We start from the raw sequence: 16,542 nt of genomic DNA, 5'->3' as shown, positions 1-16,542 counted from the left end.
CTACATGTCTAGTCTTGAGCGGAGTGTGGTTGACTGCTTGGGTTAGAACCACTGGCAGAGATGAGGTTGTGGCAGTGTCATCTGGAGGGGAGCAGTGGCTGTCTGACTTGTGGGTCCCCACATGTTCTGCGTATCCACGTGTGTGTGGGTATGGGGAGCAGTGGCGTAGTGGTTAGTGCACTGCACTACAAACCCGGCGACCCGAGTTTGATTCCCGCTCACAGGCTACATTGGTGACTTATATCAGAGTTGGTCCTGGTCCTCCCCTCAGTCGACTCTGCTTTATAATTGAGTACCTGGTGCGGTGAGTAAACAGCAGCTGGGGAGATGAAGGCGGTCGGGCGTGGTGCTGAACACCCACCCTTTGTGTGCCGTGCTGGCCTTCCTAGGTGCTGGCAAATGGCACTTACCCCAACAGTTTGTTAAAGGCTTTCGGGGGATATTTGTCTTTGTGCGGCCGACACCACAGCAGACCGGGGTGAGCGTGAGCTCCGTGCGCGATCTTCTGGATGCGCTGCGAGCACGGCTGGAGCAGTCCCGTGTCGAACCGAACGGAGACATCACCAACGGTGGCGACCTCGGCAACAGCAGCGTCGCCGCCTCCATGCGGTCATCGGCCTCGCCCGCCAAGGCCACCACCCTCACCTCTCCACTCAAGAGCATTCTGGTAGGCACCACCCCCCCACGCGTGCGACACGTTGCGCGGTCGTGATCAGTTGCGAGCCGGTGGTGAGACGGTGAGGTTTGGCGCTGAGTCGTCGTTGTTGTCGTGTGTGGCGTTGTCTGTGTGCAGGGCTCCCCGCGGACCTCCCCTCGTTGGGCCCAGCAGCAGACGCACCTCCTGGAGACACTGTGCCACCAAGTGCAGGGATTGCAGGCGAGTAAGCCAAGTGCAGCCGTCACAGAGTCATAGTGGTTTCCTGCTCCGATTATGATTTAGGTGATGCTCATCTCCTGTTTATACAGCTCCGCAGAGCCAGTGGTGGAATTTCTACATTACTATGGTGGGGGGGGGGGGGGTGAGTCTCCATAGGACAACCATTGTTGACTTCCGCACAGTGGCCTGCCTATGATCCATCCTGGGTTTAACCAGTCTGGATTGTGTGAGGCGTTCGCACATTCTTAAAGGTCTGGATACGGTCCCCATCATACATGAGCTTCTCCGGCAGGTGAGGCTGCGTTGGCTGGGTCATGTAGCCTGCATGCCTAGCCACTGCATGCCCACACAACTTCTGTTTGGCTGGATAGAGTGATCTAAATTAGCACAGTACGGGTGAGAAAAGATGAACTGATGTAGTACGGAAGGATGTGGAGCTGATTGGACTTGCAGATAATTGCGACTTGCAAATAACTGGTACCAGCGGTGGCGATATTGGCATCTGTGTAGGAGGCTCATGAAGGACGCTATTGGGCAGTTGGAGGCAGTCGCCCTTCAGCAAGAACGCTCAAAATGACGAGCAGAGTGCCGGGCGGCTAAAACGTAGCAAGTTGGCACAGACGTTTTTTAACCTTCCCCTGCCCCTCCGTTTAGCACGGTTGGCTTCGTACAGTGCGAAAGAAGTTCAGCATACAGACTTACGTAGGGAGCCACAGGTGGTCGATCTGCCAGTCAACCCAACCAAGCGTCTGTCCCATGACCTGCTAGTCGGCCTTTAACACTTCACGTGGCCTCAAAGTGCACCTAGCTTTGCTAAAACGCCGTGGCAAATGTTGTTGCATGCGTGTGCCAACGTGTGTGTGTGTGTGTTCCCGTTGGCAGAATGTGATGCGTGGCCTGCAAATGGGGACGCCTGAGGGCGCGGGTGGCGTGCAGTCCCGCATGCACATGGTCATGGAGGGTGGCTACCCAGCTGAGACGCTCGCCGACTCTTATCAGGCGCCCGCCTCCTTCCAGCAGGGCGTGCCTCTCACGGGTACAGCTCATTAATCGCACACACCTCATCCAGCCTGACCCCAGCACCCGCAGTCTGGCATTGCCTTCACATGCAGCTTGGCGCCACATGTCTTGAAATCCCACCTGGGTGTTTGAATGCCATTATATTGCAAAGGGGTTTGTCCCTTAATACAAATCATCGGGCATAAGGGTGACACAGTGGTAGGTGACAATGGTGCTTTACAACAAGAAGGACCTGGGTTTTATTCCCAACCTGGATTTTGTGTTCTTTCCCTCATGGGTTTCCTTGCTCGTGCAAGCGAATGGGTCAATTATGCTCGTGGTGGCAAATTCACTGATTGGTGTCTCTCATACGCTGATGATATTCACTCAGCTGTGAGTGAAACCGCCACGTCTGAATGGGATGCACTGACGAGAAAAAGACAAAGGTCCCCCATATAGCCTTAACAGACTGTAGGAGCAAGTGCTGTTGGCAAGCACCGATGAAGGCGGGCACGACACACAACGGGGTAGGTGGCCAGCACCACGCTCGACCTCCTTCGTCTACCCAGTGGCGATGTTTACACACCGCACTATGTACTCATTTGAGGCTGAGTCCACCTAGGGGAGGCCCATGATCGACTCGGATAATAGTCACTGGCATTGGCCGTGGGAATGAATGGAACTCAGGTGGCCGGGTTCGTCCCGCAGCGCTACGCTACCACTCCCCCCGTTCACACGCACGCCTGCTTGCGTGTGTCTCTCCCCAGTGTCGACAGGAGGAACGTCGGCTTTTTACAACCAGTCTCCCGGCTACAACACACAGTACCTGCTACGTACCACCACTCCTGCCAAGGTACCCACCAGCTTTTTTTCTTCAACTTATTTCGTGTGGTGTCAGAGTTGATTGGCAGCATCTGTGTGTTCGTGTTGAGGTTGGTGAGTAAGCCAGTGGACGGTTTCAGGAGAAGCCTTGTGGTGAATATCTCAAATGCTGCTTGCTGCCAGAGAAAGATGGAAGCGGACAGTGGCATAGCTGTGTGGTCCGTGCATTGAGACTGGTGACTGCATTCTGCGCTCTGGGATATTCTTTTAATTGTTCATCAGTGGAGGTGGAGCTAGCTACGTCTGCCATGCAGTCTGATGCAGTTCATTGCAGGAGATTGTTTCCTGGCTAAATTGAAACCTGGGGGGGGTGGGGGGGGAGGTGCTTCATGTCGGGTTTGTAATTTTAAGTGCTCGGCAGGTGCATCGTAATTGTCTCATTGTCCCTGTGTTTGTTTCCCTGGCAGCACCCCAACATGTACAGCGGGATCCCGCGCCTCACACCGCAGCAACAGCAGCCACCGCAGCAGCAGCCACAGCCCCCCCCGCACGTCTACTCGTACCAGCAGCCCCCTGCGAGCACGCCCCCCGCACCCTCCTCGGCCCCACGCATCTACCCCCAGGACGTGTTCAGTGGCTCTGGCTACCCGCACGGCTCTGCTTACGGCTACGACTCGGCGGTGTCCGGCAGCGTGCTGTCCCCCTACGGCAATCAGTTCTACGAGCCCCCAGCCACCAGCAACCCGGCGCTGCCCGAGCCAGGATTTTTCACCATGCCCCCGGCCAACCGCGTGCCGGACGCACCCAGAGCTGTGGCGAGCCCCAGTCTGCAGGGCCAGCCGCCCGGGCAGTTGATGCAGCAGCAGCAGCCCGCATTCCAGTTCAGCAACAATTTCCGGTCGGATGACGGCGATTATACGTTCTCTTCGCCGGTGGGAAGGCAGGGTCCGGCTGGTTCGCTGACCACGGGTACGCCCATCAAGATGGAACAACTGCCACAAAACGCCTCGTCACACGGCAAGCCCTTTCCTCCCTCGTCCTCCCAGGCCGGGCCCCCTCCGAGTTTGTCTCAGGCCACCGCTCCGTACTTCGATGTGAAAGCGCTGTCTGGGATGTCTTTCGCCGACCTCGCTGCACAGAGTTTGGACAAGGAAGTCGGGTTTGGCCAGACCACGGGCAGCACAACAAACACCTTTACCTTCAAGGACCGGGGAAGGCCGCTCTTCCAGCAGTCCACTCCCGCAAGGGGGGATGATGGCAGCGACGGTGAGGTGGACAGCGTCCTTGGGGAGGAAGATGGGCCACACTTTGAGCCCGTTGTTCCGCTGCCGGACAAGGTGGAAGTGAAAACGGGAGAAGAGGACGAGGAGGAGCTGTACTGCAACCGCGCAAAACTATTCCGATTCGACGCCGACAGCAAAGAGTGGAAAGAGCGCGGAGTTGGCAATTTTAAGATTCTCTGTCACCTTGTGTCAGGGAAGCTGCGGGTGCTGATGCGGCGCGAGCAGGTCCTGAAGATCTGTGCGAACCACTACATCACGGCCGAGATGACCCTGAACCGCAACGCCGGCTCCGACAAGTCCTGGGTTTGGCACGCACTCGATTTTGCCGACGAAGTACCAAGGCACGAGCAGCTCGCGATCAAGTTTAAAACGGCGGAGGAGGCGGTCGTTTTTAAAACCAAATTTGAGGAGGCACAGCAGCTGCTGAAAAATGTTGTGAGTGATGGTGACGAAGGCGATAAACCTCTGGCTCTCGTGAAAGGCCCTTCTAAACAAATCTATTCTAAATCGGCTCGAGCCGGAAGTCAAGCTCCTGTCTTCAAGATGATCCCGGTGGGGTTCGGCGCGAAGTTTGAGAAAAAGGAGGGCGAGTGGGACTGTTCGGTGTGCGTGGTGAGGAACAAGCCCGATGCTGATGCGTGCATCGCCTGCCTCAGCGCAAAGCCTGGAGGAGGGGACAGGCCGGGGCAGACGCCTGCAGCGTTTGCACCTTCTGGCTCTGGGAGCAGCGCCTCCTTTCCCGACTTCAAATTCAGCACTATCTCCGCAAGAAACGCTGTCGAGTGTCCTGGGTCTTTGGCACTTGGCTCTGCTCCCGATTTTCGATTTGCTTCATCAAGCCTGCCTTTCAAGTCCACTCAAGATAACAAAACACCTGCCGTGGCGTCGCCTGCGGTTTCCGGCAAGGGGTTCGGTGCACAGTTCGCAAAGAAAGAAGGACAGTGGGATTGTGAGATCTGCGTCGTTCGGAATGATAGCAGCGCCACGTCGTGTGTTGCCTGTCAGACCCCCAATCCCGGAGCCCCTCCAGAGAGCAATACGTTCACCGAAGGCCTCCCGTCGCTCACCGGGGTGACGGCTTTTCAATTTGGTTTACCGACAGAGAGCGACAAGCAAGGTTCCGGCTTTATGCAAGCAGCGACCAGCTTTGCTTTTGGGATGGGCTCTGACGCAGCCACCGGATTCAGCTTTGGTATCGCAACTGGAAACAGCGCTGCCAGCAGCACGGCCAAGACCATTCAGCCAGGGTCATTTAGTTTTACCCAGGCCTCCGCAACCACTCCATCTTCGGTGGAGAGCTGCCACCAAGCTCCTGCTTTCCCGAAGCTGCTGGGATTTGGTTCCCAGTTTTCCAAGAAAGAGGGCGAGTGGGACTGTGAAACATGCGCAGTTCGTAACAAACCTGAGCTTGCCGCGTGCGCTGCCTGTCAGACGAGAAAACCGGACGCCACCACAAGCATTCCACGTGTGGCAGAGAGCAGCCAAGCCCCTGCCGTCAGGAACCTAACAGGATTTGGTTCGCAGTTTTCCAAGAAAGAGGGCGAGTGGGACTGTGATACTTGCGCAGTTCGTAACAAGCCTCACCTTGCCGCGTGCGCTGCCTGCCAGACGAGAAAACCGGACGCCACCACAAGTATTCCACGTGTGGCAGAGAGCAGCCAAGCCCCTGCCGTCAGGAACCTGACAGGATTTGGTTCGCAGTTTTCCAAGAAAGAGGGCGAGTGGGACTGTGACACTTGTGCAGTTCGTAACAAGCCTGAGCTTGCTGCGTGCGCTGCCTGCCAGACGAGAAAACCGGACGCCACCACAAGTATTCCACGTGTGGCAGAGAGCAGCCAAGCCCCTGCCGTCAGGAACCTGACAGGATTTGGTTCTCAGTTTTCCAAGAAAGAGGGCGAGTGGGACTGTGACACTTGCGCAGTTCGTAACAAGCCTGAGCTTGCCGCGTGCGCTGCCTGCCAGACGAGAAAACCAGGCACTCAACCAACAGAGAAACCTCCAGCACCTTTAACCGGGTTCGGACAACCCAGCTCCGGGTTTGGATCGTCAATGTCTGGTTTCACGTTCGGCACCTTGACTGCCAAGACTGATGAATCTGGCTTCAGCTTTGGTTCGTTGGCTCCTGCGGCTGGCCAGGCGAGCGCTTTTAAATTTGCCACGCAGGAGGGGAAAGAGAGGAAAGGGCCTTGCCAACCAGGGTCCGCATCGCTCCTGCTCAAGATTCTTGCAGAAGATCACGAGAGAGCGGAGGTTCCCAACTCAAGTGGTCCTGTCGGAGGGCAAGGCTTCTCTGGTGCCATTCTTTCAGATTTTAAGCCGATGAGCGCGGACGGATTCCAGGGCTTTTCCGGCACTTCTTTTGCTGATCTGGCAACGGCCCAGCCCCTGGAGTTTGGAAAGAACCAGTCGAGTTTTTCCAACTTTCCCAGCATCGGGAAGGCGCTGTTTGGCGTGACTGCCGATGCCGATACGTCAGGACAGGAGGACTCTAACGAAATGTACAAGACGGAGGAAGACGACGAGATTCATTTTGAGCCCGTGGTGCAAATGCCCGACAAGGTGGACCTCGTCACAGGAGAGGAGGAGGAGGAAGTGTGCTACTCTCAGCGAGCCAAGCTGTTTCGCTTCGACACGGCCGTGTCTCAGTGGAAAGAGAGGGGCGTTGGAGACATTAAAATCCTGCGGAACAAGCAGACGGGCAGAACTCGCATACTGATGCGACGCGAGCAGGTGCTGAAGGTGTGTGCCAACCACTGCATCACCACTTCCATGAGCCTCAATCCCATGAAGGGCTCCGACCGCGCTTGGGTGTGGGTGGCCAACGATTTCTCGGAGGGGGAGCCCAAGGTCGAGCAGCTCGCCGTAAAGTTCAAGACTCCTGACGTCGGCGTCGAGTTCAAGGCGAAGTTCGAGGAGTGTCAGCGGGGCCTGTTGGACATGCCTCTGCAGACACCGCACAAGCTTCTGCAGACGGGCAAGGCCGCGGAACTGATCCAGAAAGCGGAGAAGATGAAGTTTGAGCTCAAGGGCTTCAAGGAGCAGTTCTCCGCCTTGGACAACAAATCCAAGCAGGCGGCAAGCGACGGCCACGCTGTGGTGACGTCCACCCCGACCGGGGGCACGCTGGCGGCCCTGCGGCCGGGGGGCTCGCTGTCGGAGTGCGTTGTCCCCACGCTCGAGTGGGACGACTATGACCTGCGCGAGGGAGCATCCACTTGCGACACCTCTGCGGGCACCTCCCTGCTCCGATCGCCGCCACCGCCGCAAGCGCCCGACAAACCCGACCACGCCGCGTCGTCGGACAAGTTGCCCTTCCGCTTCGGGGAGACGGCCGCCGGCTTCAACTTCAGCTTCCAGCCCATCGTGAGCCCCGGCAAGTCGCCGGGGGGGCACCAGCACCGGAACTCCACCAACGAGGAGAACGAGGAAGAGGAGGAGGAGAGCAAGGAAGAGGATAACCTGCACTTCGAGCCCATCGTGCCCTTGCCCGCGCTGATAGACGTGCGCACGGGAGAGGAGGAGGAGCAGGTGGGGGCACACAGGACCTTCTTTAATTCTCGTGTGGCTCTTGTGTGGCTCTCGTGCTGCCGAGCCGGCACCGCTAACGATTAAACGAGGCGCTGGTCTCAATCCGGTCACCAATGACTGCGCGCAAAAAGATCCATCGTTAAATATGGTTCTGCAGAAGTTAATTGGGCCAAAAAAATGTGTATGTCGGTTTTACTCGTGTGTTATATATTATTACTCTGACGTGTAGAGTGGGTGAAAAAGTGCCACCTCCTACTGTTTGTGGACCAGGGGTCAACTTTAAGAGGGTCAGTGGTAGCTCTGTGACATACACTTCCATAGGCTGCTCTCAACACAAACGAGTTGCACTTCTCTGAAATTCGGCTGCATATTTCAACTCGTGACCACGCGATGCCGACAACGCGATCGGAATTAATTTTTGAGAAGTGATAACAAATCCGTATGTAAGAACGGTCGCGTTGGCTTCGCTTTGCATTGGTCGTCATCGTCGCTCGGAGCTACTTGGGACTGGTCTCGGCCGCCCGATCTCTAACGTTCGACCGTCGGTGCCGCCTCCCCAGGAGGTCTTTGTCCACCGGGCCAAGTTGTACCGCTACGACCGCGAGGCGGCGCAGTGGAAGGAGCGTGGGGTGGGCGATGTGAAGCTGCTGCAGCGGCTGGAGGACGGTCGCGGGCGGCTGCTCATGCGGCGCGAGCAGGTGCTCAAGATCTGCGCCAACCACTGGCTCACGGCCGACACGCGGCTCGAGCCCATGCGCGGCTCCGACAGGTACGGCCGCTGACTTGTCGTCATCTGCACCTCGTCCGCACGGCTGTCACCGCCCACGCCTCATCCACACATTGTTCCCACAAGCTCTCACCAGCGTGTGTAGTGGTGTGTGCAGTGGTGGTTATGGGGTAGCAGTAATATGGCCGTCTGGAGCGCTGTGCTACTAACCCGGCGACCAGCACCAATCACAATTAATTGAACCGGTCCTGGGCCTCCCCTAGATGGACTTGGCCTCAAATTAGTACCTGGTGTGTTCTGGATAACATCGCCAGCACAACCCCCAGGCGGCTGGGTGTGGTGCTGGCCATTTACCCCCCTCGTGCGCCATGCCAGCCTTCATAGGCCCTCGCTAACATCAATTGCCCCAACAGTCTGTTCGGGCAATACGGGCGGTAGTGTGGTGAGGGGGGTCTTTGTCGTGTAGGTAGTTCCGTTGTGAGTACTCGTGCGGGTGCGCGTTCTGCAGGGCGTGGGTGTGGAACGCCCTGGACTCGTCGGACGGCGAGCCGCGGATGGAGCACCTGGCGCTGAGATTCAAGCAGCTGGAGACGGCCGTGGTGTTCCGCCAGGCGGTGCTGGACATACAGGAGGCGCAGGAGACGAGGCAGCTTGTCCCGCCGGTCCAGTTTGCGCCGCCGACCCCCACGCGCGTGCTCTCCGTCTCCGAGTCGGCGGAACCCGCCAAGGGAACAGGGCCCGCCGAGGACAACGAGGGGGACGCCATCACCGAGGTCGATGAGCCGTCGTCGCCACCCCGCCCGGAAATGGGCGGCGGCTCGGAGTCGACGCCCAGCCCGGCCAAGTCGGTGATCTCTCCCGCCAAGTTCTCGTTCGGCTTGGAAGCGCTGCAGAGCCTGTTTACGTCCGACAAGCCAGCCGGTGGTGACGCAGGAAAACCCGTCGCTGGGTTTGACTTCAGCACCAATAAACCAGGGCCTACTCTGGCCACGAAATTCACTTTTGGCTCCTCTGGCATGGCCAACGACGCACCTGGTAGTTCGCCTTTCAGTTTCCTGAATTCTGCAGGTAAGGCGACTTTCAGCTTCGAGCCTCAGCGTTCGTCGAAGGAGCCGACCGCAGCTTCAAGTTTTGACTTCACGGCTTCACCGTTTTCCTTCGCACCTCCCGGCGGCGGCGACGGTAGCGATGCGGGGAGCGATGGCGCTCAGTCCTCGCTGGCCACCAAGATTGTCAGCAAAGGCCTCCGAGGGGCCTCCCCGACCACCGCGACCGGCAGTGGCAGCTGCTTTGCGTTTCACCTCCCGCAGCAAGGTAACTGGCTCGCGGATTTCGGAATGCTCGTTGAAATGCACTGGGTGTTCGCGCTTGCGTGCTTCGTGCTCGTTCGCGTCATGCGCCGCGTCAAGCCGTGACGCCGTGTCAGAGCCCCCGCTGGTCCGCCGTGCGTCGTTGGAGTATGCGGCTGCTACTTTGTTAGCAGGAGACGTGGACATATGTGTAAAGCAAGTGTTTGTAGTTTTCATTGTCACCTGGGGAAAGTATAGGCACGTGCCTATCATTTTACCTCAGCTTGCGTAATTGGGCGACCTATACATTTTGATTGTTTACAGCCATTTGATGTCTATGCATACAAACATAAATTATGCAAAAGGCAGCGTGAAAATTTCAGGCAACGATAAACTGCTGTTTTGTTTACAGGGATGCTGTTTTCTAGGTGCTGTTTACATGGGTGCTGTTTACAAGTGCGGTGTTTACATGGACAGTGTTTACTCGCGTTTACAAGCTTAGCCTTGTGTGTGGGGCAATGAGAGCGAATTCACGCTCGTTGTGCTCACCCTGCCATACTGGCGCAGGGGAGCGTTTCACTCGGGCATGTTTTCATCATCCAGTGGTCGAATGTCGTGAGGTGCGCATCCTACTCGGCACCTCTCCTCCGACCTCGCATCCAGAGACTCCCACAGCCGTGCGCCTCCCTGAGCCTTGGTTGCTTGGGGCGGTAGACTCCTGCAGAGTGGAACCCCAGGTGTATGGTCGGGGTTCAAGTTTATTTTGTTTAACCAAGTGAGAACTCAAGAGACCAGGATGAGTTTCCTTTGCAAGAGTCGCCTGGGTGGCCAAAAATCAGAAGCCAAATAAATAGAATGAAGTGCAGTGACATTTAGATTATAAAAAAAATGTAAATCGATGTTAAATAGAAAAACTCCCATGTAGGATGACCATTACAAAATTACAATTAAGTTACAGGAACATTAAACAGTTACAGGATTACTTTTAAACTAATATGTAAACAAATAAGGATATACGAGTCCAATGCAATTGAAAGTGAAATTATAAACAATCGACAGTTTTGCATCAAATTTTAATTTGATATCGGAGAGTAACCAAGGACACGTTTTTAGCGATTTTTTTTTTTTAAGCAATGAAATTCCAGATGTTTGGGCCATGAACAAATTTGAGGGGGTGCAGTGTCGTTCACCTGAAGGGCTCTGCCCTCTCATGCCACACAAACCTTGTTTTTGTTTTTTCACACGCACACTGACGGTTGGCCGCAACTCCCCTTCTCCATGTGTAGGTGTTGACTTTAGCCTTTTCAAAGCTAATCCTGCGGCCTTCTGGACCACGCCGTTTCCCCTGGCTAGCGCTGCAGGTAGAGTGGTTGCGCCCACACTGCATGGCGTGCCCTCTAACAGCAACGTGTGCCACCACCACGCGGCTTGCCTGCTGGTTTAACCTACGGCCTCTGGCCCCCTTTCTCTGCGAGGAACTAAAATTTCACTGCAGTTTCTGCGCTAACAGCTGCCCTCCTTCCCGCCAGACGCATGATTGCATGCCCTCTATAATTTTTGGGATTTTTGGCTTTGGTTTTTCACACGTGTCCGATTTGTAAAATCCTCACGTTTGCGTCACCCTTGAAGTTCACATCTCTCATAGTTTAATGCCACGGCAATCCGGGGGTCAACAGGGTAGAGGTGCAAGAGGAGGCTTCCGTTTTGTTAGTTGGGCCATGCCTGTCGGGCCGTGTCAGCCCAGGGACGGCACCAGGACTCGGGCCTATGAGCCCCCAAACCACCCGTGAGCCATGAGGCTTAATGGGCTCAGCCCCCACTCCCCTTTCCCTCGACTTCCACGACCAAATGTTGGATGCCCAGGGAATGATTTTAACTCAATTATTTTTAACAGTGTTTACTATAGATATTGGTTATACCTTTAACTGAAAACCAAATGTTTGCTGTGTATCTAACCACTAAAATGGCCAGAGTTCAACTTGGCAGGGTCAATTGCAGTGCAGGTGCATCTCGCTTCCCCGTTGACTCTGTGACATCGTGACTGGTTCTGAGTTCCCCGTGTCCGGGATCGGTTCGGCCATGTCAAGCTGTGAGAACCGAGCCCAAATTGAGCTGGCGCACAGCTGCCACTGGCCGTGGAAGTGAGGCACCGGTGATTTTTCCTGCCATGGCTCCACGCCTCCGTCCAGCCGCCAGGGGTCACACCACGGTAGCGCGGCGACCGTCGTTCGGTGCCGGCAACGGGGAGTGCTGGCGAAGGGGCCGAGCCTGAGAGACGCTGCACCGGCTGCACAGGCTGCACCGGCCGCTCCGGCTGAGAGAAAACGTGGGCGTTTTGTGTGTGCGACACACTAACACCGCCGCCGCCGCAGGACGAAGCGTGAAGCGCACAGCACCTAACCCCCTCCCCACATCCGCCGCTGCCTCCCGCCATGTTTAACTCGGCAAGAAGTGTTTGTGAACCAGCAGCGTGCGCGCTTTCATGAGGGCTGCGTTTGCGGTGCGAGCGACTGCCCCCTCGCACACGGGCCGCGAGCGATGTCCGCTTGCGCCCTCCGCGCGCTGGTTGGAGTCGCCGCTCCGGATTATTAACTCGGGGGGTTGGGGGGGGGGGCGAAATCACAATTTTGTCTAGGCCTGCATAGTCAGTGGGTCAGTGGCCATGTAACCTGTTTCTGAGAGTCTGTACAACTTGTGGTGATTGCATCGCTTCAGAAAATAAACGAGATGCTTTTTGGAAATTGTGGCGTACAATTGAGCATTCCCCGGGACAGCGGCTGTAGCGAACTAGCGTGCGGGATGTGCAGCGCAGATACAATGAGGTTATATCTTGAATGTGTGAATTTGCAGAAATTTTAACTCCAATTTGGTGTGTACATAGAATGTGTGTGTGTTGTATATCGCGTAGCTGAAGGCAGCAAAGTATTAAATGTGGATGTTATGTAGCATCTAAAGACCGCTGTATCTGAAGATGCCATAAACAAGAGGAGGACATGTGTATCATGGGGGGTAGGGGAACCACTGGAAATAGGGAGATGTGTTTAATGTTTAAGACTTCATAGGTATGAGACATGGCACAGCACAGGGGATGTCGAGGCAGCACGGCCCCTGTATGCAAACGGAAGTGCAGAATGATGAAAAAACAAGAATAGGTTTTACCCTTTTTAAATCCTTTATATTAAGTTCACTTGCATGCTTGCTTAGGACCGTGCAAATCTTTAGGTCGTTTTTTAACCCACTTCCCGTGATCCAATCGAGCTGACATTTTCCACACAGACTCGTTGTGCGTGACAATTAATGTTCGTGAAAAAAAATTCCTAAATTTTACACTTTTTAGGACAAAAATATTATATTTAATTACCAATTGCTTAATGCTGCCATGCAATCATCTGACCCATAGGTGGCAGCCATCTCAAGCCAGAGGACGAGAGGACTCTAGCCACCACGCATATAAAGGATTTATAGTGAAAAACTTTGTTTTTACGGGTTATACTTGTTGGCAATTAAACAGGTGTTAAGATGTTCAAACACCAAATATAAACCTTTTGTAAGGGATCAAGTCTGCATTAACCACACATACTTGTGAACATGCGAACAAACATGCTCTGATAATATATGCATAGTCTTTGAAACGGATTGGCCTACACCAGAGACTGCCTTCTTTATGGCCTAGTCTCACCAGTGTCAGACCAGAGAACGCCAAAAGGCGACCAGCACAAAGACAATGCAAGCATCAGAACACTTAGAGCTCGGGTCGAGCAGTTATATCTATTGGACCTTCCATCTATGACGAGAGCAGAACCCGGCAGGAGAAGTGCCCGACAGGCCTACGTAATAATTAACATTTATTTGTAAGGCGCCTTCCAGTAATGTCTCAAGGCGTAGCCGATGGGGAGGATGGATTGATTAGCAGTGTCAAAACCAGCAATGAGACCGAGGAGAACTCTTCTATCTTCAGCAGTTGTATGCCAGTGTTGCGGTCTACTAGCCACAAGAGGGCTTTGGGAGAGTGTTTAGTTTTGCCCTTCCTACGTTTGCAGTGGTTTAGTATATTGCGTACTATTTGTAGTGCTATGAGTGAGGGGGTATCCATAGAGGAGAGAAGCTCTTCCATGACCACACCTGTAGAGCGATGCAACTTGAAATGTATATCTTTATGTAACTAACAACCGAGGTCCGAGTTAATGGACCCAGATGCACATGCGGCACTGTTCCCATGTGTATCTCATCACTTGCATTCCGACACCGGCTAGAATTGGCAAACTTTAAAATTGCTTATAAAACTGATCCTGTTTTTTAATGTCGGCACCTGTTTAGGTAGGCTTACCTTGCAAACGCACACGATGAATGTCACTGGGTTCTCACCTGGGTAAATAAGTTGGTGGGAATGAGGTGGGCTGCGTGGTGCATGGGTGAGTAGCGGAGTTGGGCGAGTTGGCACACATCAGGGAGAGTAGGGGCGTGGGTTGGGATGCTTGCCTTGCGTGCTCTTGAGCCGGAATATTGGACGTTGGCTTTTTAAATACCCATGATATCTGCTTATGTCCCAATGTCGAATGCACGACCCAGGGATATAATTCATGAAATCTGTTTAAATTGTAAAACTGCTTCCCCATTCAACTTGTGGGCATTGTTGTCTGGCTCATGGACGACACCGAATCCGGGTAGCTTCAGCCACAATATTGCGGTGGACCACGCAATTCAACGCCCGGCGCCCATTGTCTGGGACGCGCTGGGTTCTTAACGTTTGTCTCCCTTGTAGCCACGACAAGCAGCGGTGAGGAAGAGCAAACTCGGCAACCCAAGGTGGAAGAGGAGGATGAGGATGAGGGAGGCGAGGTGGAGGTGGTGTGGGAGCTCAGCCCCAAGGAGGAGCAGAGAGTCTTGGCGGAGTTGCTGCTGCTGCCCGCGACGTTCTTCTGCTACAAAAACGAGCCCGGCTACACCAGTGACTCCGACGAGGGTACATGCACCGCGCGTGCGCACCTCGCACACGTTATAACAATAATAATCTTACTGCCGCCAATGGTGGGGGCGGTGCTGCCGCTTTATGTGGGTGGCGATGATGCCGGCTCGTAACGAGGTGGTTTGTGCGTTGCAGAAGATGAGGATTTCGCCACTGCCGTCAGGAACCTGAAGGGGAAGCTCTACCTGGAGATGGACTCTGGTAAGCGAGCACCTGTCATGTCCTCCCGAGGAGCTGTAACTTCCTCCGTGTGCACGGTGGTTTATTTTACAAAAGTTCAGCATTTTTAAATGGAAAATCGCTACAGGTTGAACATTTCGTTTGAAATTGAGTCCAGGTTGCTGATTGGCACAAACGTAACAAGCGCGTGATGACGCGTGTACGCATATTAAATCTAAAACTTATGAGGCGAGCGCTTCATGCGGTGAAAACCACATGGTAAAATGCATGAACAAGTACACAGAGTGAAATGGTGCGCACCGCGGGTTCTTGCCGAGTGGACTGTAGCGGTTGCAGATGTACTGTGCGTCGAGGCTAAACTAGAGAGATGAACCAGATGATACTGGTGGCGCGTTTTGCATGTGCATGGGAGATCGTTCCAAGTGACGCAGCTGCGTGAGCGAGAGGGCACCTGTTCAGGATTTTGTGATAGGAGCAGTCACATTTTGATGATTTTGAGACCAAAGAGAGCAGAGTTATTGTTGGGAGTGAAATAAAAGTTGTTGCATTTGTAGACGATGGATATCCAGTGAGGCAGGTCCTGTTGCCGGGGGTGGGAGCCACGGTGGCGAGATGCTAACTACCTCGCCTGGTATACTGGAGGTCATTAGTTCGATCACGACCCTGGCGCCTGTATACTTGGAGTTCGCATTTTCTCTCCTTGATCGCTACTATGAATTTACACGTGATAAGCCACTTCAATGAGTGATCATTTGTGGCCAGGTGGCTTCTGAAAAAGCAACATAGCTCAGTGGGTTTTACCTGGTAAAATAAAAATAGTTTATAGTTTCATACTCTTTGGTTCTTTCGGTAAAGTCACGTAGGGGTCAGACCCTGGTACGCGTGGCAATGGGCGGTGAGTTGCAGCTGTCATGTTTGCGCCGCTCTAATTTCTGAATTCGCTGGGATGGTGCGGCGGCGGCGGCATCTCTCACAGAGCACAGGAGGCCACGTGTGGAGGCTCCACGCGGCACCACCTGTGGTGGCCACGGCGTTGTCGTTGTCGAGGCAGCCGCCAACGTTCCCGAGCAAGAGCAGCGGCCGGCACAGGTGAGGAGGCGACGCCGTCTTGCAAGGAAGCTGATTTTGTCATCGTCGATGCCGCTGTCCACCGGTTGCAATTCATTACTCTCAGCAATCCCAGTCGGGGCACAGAACGTGGTGCAGAAAGAGAGAGAATTGAGGCGGGGCGCTACGTGCCCGCACCTGCCACCTCACTTCCCCCAGCCTGCTACCCACAATCCTCACCAATTTTTTTTTCTGTCCCAAGAGCAGGTGAACGGATGGCCATCTGAGCTAGAGTTTGTGTCCGTGAGATGTGGTAAAATATGCAATTAGCGTTTGAGCACAGGCGGCACAATGCGAGCGCTCGCGTGAATTTTGTAAGAAGTGAATTGCATATGGTACACGTGGCATCAGGGAGCTGCCACAGTGGTGTAACGGTTAGCAGCGCACTGGACTTGCAATCCAATGGTTGCCAGTTCGCCTCTATCTCCCGGCGCCGCAGTTCAACCACTGGGCTAGGTTCATCAAATCCCCCCCCCCCTCACTTTCTCCGTCCACCCTGCAGTTTATATGGGTATAGCGCTGCATCTTTTTCTTTTGCATGTGACATCGTGCGATGTGGCGGTGCTGTGCGCAGGAGGCGGAATCGGCGAGCCGCCCTGAAGCCTCGACTCCAGCGGAAGCCGACCCCGGCGCACGCTCAGCCACGCCGCCTCACCGGGGTACGTGGCCACGTTGCTCCCGACCACCACCATCTCCCCCTCGGCGGGACGCTTATTTGAGTTGGGAGGTAGACTGGGAGAGGCCTCAGTACTTGGGATTAAAAC

General features: G+C 54.7%; 1 protein-coding gene across 4 annotated transcripts in view; it reads left to right on the top strand.

Annotated features, from left to right (window-relative positions):
- Nucleotides 1–16,542, top strand: part of LOC144947081 (E3 SUMO-protein ligase RanBP2-like) — a 41,680-nt gene that overhangs the window by 15,554 nt on the left and 9,584 nt on the right. For 2 of the 4 annotated variants that reach the window (XM_078876262.1, XM_078876261.1), the window contains exons 16-26: nucleotides 470–667; nucleotides 794–877; nucleotides 1,760–1,913; nucleotides 2,644–2,729; nucleotides 3,166–7,509; nucleotides 8,070–8,278; nucleotides 8,745–9,550; nucleotides 14,288–14,488; nucleotides 14,627–14,692; nucleotides 15,648–15,760; nucleotides 16,353–16,437. In XM_078876262.1, the coding sequence (XP_078732388.1) occupies nucleotides 470–667; nucleotides 794–877; nucleotides 1,760–1,913; nucleotides 2,644–2,729; nucleotides 3,166–7,509; nucleotides 8,070–8,278; nucleotides 8,745–9,550; nucleotides 14,288–14,488; nucleotides 14,627–14,692; nucleotides 15,648–15,760; nucleotides 16,353–16,437 (6,346 nt within the window). Of the gene's footprint in view, nucleotides 1–469; nucleotides 668–793; nucleotides 878–1,759; nucleotides 1,914–2,643; nucleotides 2,730–3,165; nucleotides 7,510–8,069; nucleotides 8,279–8,744; nucleotides 9,551–10,811; nucleotides 10,887–14,287; nucleotides 14,489–14,626; nucleotides 14,693–15,647; nucleotides 15,761–16,352; nucleotides 16,438–16,542 lie in introns of all 4 variants that reach the window. The other 2 variants (XM_078876264.1, XM_078876263.1) reach the window with 2 other exon arrangements.

The sequence above is a fragment of the Lampetra fluviatilis genome, chromosome 43 (genome assembly GCF_964198595.1).
Source record: "Lampetra fluviatilis chromosome 43, kcLamFluv1.1, whole genome shotgun sequence".
NCBI classification, from domain to species: Eukaryota; Metazoa; Chordata; class Hyperoartia; order Petromyzontiformes; family Petromyzontidae; genus Lampetra; species Lampetra fluviatilis.
Note: the sequence above shows the minus strand (reverse complement) of the source record. Positions and strands in the feature narration are given on the sequence as shown.